Source organism: Echinops telfairi, unplaced genomic scaffold, assembly GCF_000313985.2.
Source record: "Echinops telfairi isolate 266 unplaced genomic scaffold, ASM31398v2 ScPeMD7_20;HRSCAF=75, whole genome shotgun sequence".
Lineage (NCBI taxonomy): Eukaryota > Metazoa > Chordata > Mammalia > Afrosoricida > Tenrecidae > Echinops > Echinops telfairi.
Genome location: NW_022103917.1, coordinates 13,065,740 through 13,070,210, shown reverse-complemented (window position 1 = coordinate 13,070,210; position 4,471 = coordinate 13,065,740). Strand labels below are relative to the sequence as shown.

Sequence of the window (4,471 nt, the reverse complement as noted above, 5' to 3'; positions counted from 1 at the left end):
AACTTCTCTTGCCATAACGCTGAGGAACTAATCATCTGTTACTGTCTCTAGTGAGTTCCCTATCCTGCACGTCATATCAAGGAAATCACCCCAACCAGGCCAACAAAATCCAACACAGGAACACCTCAGTCCAAGAGGCAGCAGAACCCTAAGCAGAACTAGAACAAGTTAAAAGTGAGTCCACAGAAGAAACCAGCGATAACCCACCTCTATCTACAATGATCCACTTTCCACTGCACTCAGTTTGCAGCAAGACGATTCCCATCCCTGGTGTGAGGGAGTTCAATGGAGGTTTACTCTGAGGGGGCACTCTGCAATGGGTTGGGGGCTTGTATACACTTTTCATCTACACTGCTCTCTATGAGAAGCTGTTCCTGTCACTGTCTTCGAGGCGAGGCAACTCGGGCTCAGAGGGGGCAGGATTTCGTCCAAGGCTGCAGCAGCCGGAAGGCTGGAGAGACGGGTTCAGGGCGGGAGAGGTGGGCTCAGGGACTGCAGCAATGGGCAGCTTCTTTCCGCCAGACCATTCGCCTTCTCGAGATCTCTTTCAGGCTTTTTCTGCCCTGTAAGTCCCGGCATGGACCTTTCATGGATGCTCAGCTCTTTCCTTGGTTCTCTACGCGCTGAGAGCCCCCAAACAGACACTGAGCACTTACATTGTAAGATGTGAGACGCCATCAACGCTGCGCACTTGTCACTGCAGGGAAGCCTTCCGAGGGCCAAATCCTTCTTGATTTGAAGAGTAAAGAGATACCTGGAAAGCAGGTGGGAAAATCTCTGAGAAAAGAAACAGGGGCCAGAAAAGCCTTTCCCTCCTCCCACATCCAAGCGGATTAAAGAAAGAAAGGGCTGCTCCAGTCAGGTAGATGGCTTCCCACATGTTCACCAATTTTGGGGCTGTGCTTCAGCCCCAAGCCTAAGGTGACCAGATTTTAACTTTGGTAAAGTGGGACACTGTTGATAAACCTCATATCCTGGCGAAATAGCCACATGGCAGCCGAAAATCGTATACCCTAGCTTGTCGTGCATTCTTTCCAAAAATCGGGACTTTTAAAAAACGCCGCAGGGCGCGGGAAAAATTGTTAAAAATCGGAACTGTCCCGCCAAAAGCGGGATGTCTGGTCACCTTACCCAAAGTCCCCCCCGCCCACACTGCCTCCCCAGACCTCAGCTCAACTCATCCAGAACTTTGGCAGCCCTGACAACATTAGAAATCACCAGATCCAACTAAAAAGCCCAGGAGATTCAGCAAGAAGGAATCTTCCTCCGAGGCCTGCCACTGCACTGTTTACTAAATGTCACCCAATACTCATTGACATACCAACTGGCAAGGTTGGCAGGACAGAATGAGCACCCCATTTGATAACTATGGAAAGACAGAGGTTAGGTGATTTGGATTCGATCATGTCACTCAAGAGAGTGAAATTATTCATGGAATTCAGATTTGCCATCGAATGCAAGGCTGCCCCTCTCCTAAAGACCATTTCTGAAATCAAGAACTTGAGGCCCTGGTTCTATCCTTTTGCCTGGACCACCCTCTGACTCTGACCAGAGCCCAGCATGGCAGTGAATGCTAAATGATCTGTACTATCTTTATATCATTGCATTGTGTGAAGGTGAATAACCTGTCACTACAATGATTTTTGAGAAAACAAGAACAAACAGAGTAGGCATCCAAGCAATGTTTCTTTGGTAACCCTGGGGGTGTAGTGGTTATGCTGTTGGGCTGCAATCTGTGATCAGCAGTTCGAAACCATCAGCAACTCTGTGGAAGGAACACTGGGCTTTGTACTGCCGTAAAGAGTTCAAGTTTTGGAAACCCACAGCGGGGGTCACTATGAGTCAGCATTGACTCAATGGCAGTGAGTTTAGGTGTGTTTTTTTTTTTTTGTTTGGGTAGAACTAAGTCCGTTTTTCACCAAAGGCTCCTTAGGGACCAAGACAATGAATATTGCTATCCAGGCACGTGAACCCTAGTGGTAAAGTGGTTAAAGCGATTGCCTACTGACCTAAAGGCCAGTGTTGTGAATCCACCAACTGCTCCTTCGCCGAAAATTCTGCTTCTGTGCAGATGACACTGGAAACCCGGTGGGGGCCAAGGCAACCCCTATGGGAGCATTCTAGTCTGGCCTATCCAGTCTCTCTGAGTCAGAATAAATTCGATGGCAGTGGGTTGGCTTGGGTATTTAGGACTTTTGGCATCACATTTGGAAACCCTTATGGAAGGTGACTCAACTACTGAGAAGATGTGTGGAAAGAAGATGGCCGCTGACTGCCTTCTGCCATGGCCCCAAGCGGACTCCAGTAAGTTCATTTACACATGGAAACATCAGTTGAGTGTCTACTATTCACCGTCTCTTATGTAAGATATGGTTTTTCTAATATAATTCCATCTGGATAGTTTTTTAATATATTTATTTTTACTGATTCAGCCTTGAAGGCAATGTGGTGAATCAAAATTAATTGCAGGTGATCAATGAAAGTCCAGATTAGGGAAAACAGGTAAATTAGTAGGTGATTATTCAATTTACAAAAGCATTCATCATTATAATCCTTCCACTTGTGAGTTCCCTTAATGCATTAGAAATGATTCAATTAGAAAAATTACGTTTGCGCACCACTCTCAGAAAACCATGTATTAGCAATACACAAGGCGTCCCTGTAAAACCAACTAGAGCGACATGTTCTTAAATGGATTAGAGGGAGGAAAAGAGAAAGGAAGCCTAACTTCTACCCATTTGCAAATATAGATGCACATGAGAACTATCTGACTTAACTGCCAAAGGGAAAGTGAATTTCCTTTTGCTCCTAGCAAGCAAGAAAGGAAACTTCATGTCATTTGACACGTCCCTTGCTGTGAAGAAGGCAGCTGCCTGCTAGAAATACCAAATCCTTGCTCTGAACAGCTGATGAATCATTTATCATCACATTGATTTTCTAATTCCTTTTTTTTCTGAGGGGTTTTTTTGGAGAAAGTTTATCTCCATCAAAATTGTTCACAATTCAAAAATCCGACTGAAATGGGTTAGCAATGTAAACTAATACAGATATCACGTTCGCTGGGAAAGTTGCATACAACTCACAAATGGAGAGAGAGAAAGTACATGGAGGTTGGTGCAAAAGGGCTTCTGGAAAGACCCCCTCAGAAAATAAGCCCCCTGTACAAAACAGGGTGAAGACAGACAGCTGGGAGTACGGTCCAGGGAGAGTAACTGCCAGCTTCCTGTGATCTTAGCCCAGTCACTTGAGCACCCAGCTCGACCAGATGATCCCTTATCACAATCGATGGGATAACCCCAAGCAGGCACCTCGGCTACCACTTTTAGAGACCACTCCTCCCCTTCCCGCCATCCCCACTCTGGGGGAGATTAGTACGTGGGGGACTAGCCAGGCCCTTCTTCTCTGCAGCTCCTCCGCATTGCCCAGAAAGTGACGAAAAGCCAGAACTTCCAAAGAACCTTCTAAGCCCTTCCCAGTTGAATGGAGAACAATGACCACCCTTCGGTAACAATGTGCAGCAGACACACAGGTTAAGCACATTACCTTGTTAGCTCTTCACGCAGATGTCCGGGGTCCACTGGGAAAAATTTCACCATAAATTTGAAAACAACCTCCTTAGGATCTTAAAACACAATAGCTCCATAAGTTTTATTTAAATGTCCATCACAACAATTACAGGTCTGTACATGTACACACACACACACACACACACACACACACACACTCTAACTCACATTCACTTTTCCTCCTCCCCATGATTCCCTCCCATAGGCTTGTTTTTTACATTTCAATTTTTCACATACAAAAAGCGTTGCCTGGTGGATAACAATTGGCAAAGTTCTCCCTCCCCTCCCCCTGCCCCTCCCCCTTGGAGTTTGTTTTTGTAAAAATGTGTCCCTGTGGGAGCCTACTAGGTCCTCTTCTCAGAAGTATCCCATTGAGAAAAGTATACCACTTGCTACATGGAATTCTGCATTCTGGCTGAGAGAAGGGCCCAGTTTAGCTGGGACAGGTAAATAGCACCTGTCTTAAGGATTACATGAAAGGACCGAGAAATAGGATGGGCTGATGCCTCCGTGTTTCCTAATCTACTTGTATTTGAAAATAATTGGATTTTTCTTTTCCATCAGAAGCAAACAAAAGCGTGCATGCATGATTAGCATCAGTTTGTTCAATAAATATTTGTCGAGTGCCTGTTATGTGTTGACCATTGTACTGAGCAGGCACTGGGAGGACAAAGGCAAGTAAGAGCACGTAGTCGGATAGAAGAGAGATAGTAACACAGACAGTCACACGACCACAAGGTAAACGCTAAAGACATTTACTGTATATACTCGTGTACAAGCCAGGTTTTTCAGCACATTTTTAATGCATTTGTTGTGGTAAAATCAGGTGCCTCAGCTGATATTCGGGTCAGCTTATACTCGAGTATATACCATTATTGCCTGCAAGCATTGATTCCTGGGAAAGC

General features: G+C 45.4%; 1 protein-coding gene across 1 annotated transcript in view; it reads right to left on the bottom strand.

Annotated features, from left to right (window-relative positions):
* FRMD7 (FERM domain containing 7) overlaps positions 1 to 4,471 on the bottom strand; it is a 44,719-nt gene that overhangs the window by 36,652 nt on the left and 3,596 nt on the right. Inside the window, exons 4-5 of the mRNA XM_045288352.1 lie at positions 3,544 to 3,622; positions 657 to 754 (exon numbers count right to left, since the gene is read on the bottom strand). Of these exons, the coding sequence (XP_045144287.1) occupies positions 657 to 754; positions 3,544 to 3,622 (177 nt within the window). The remainder of the gene's footprint in view (positions 1 to 656; positions 755 to 3,543; positions 3,623 to 4,471) is intronic.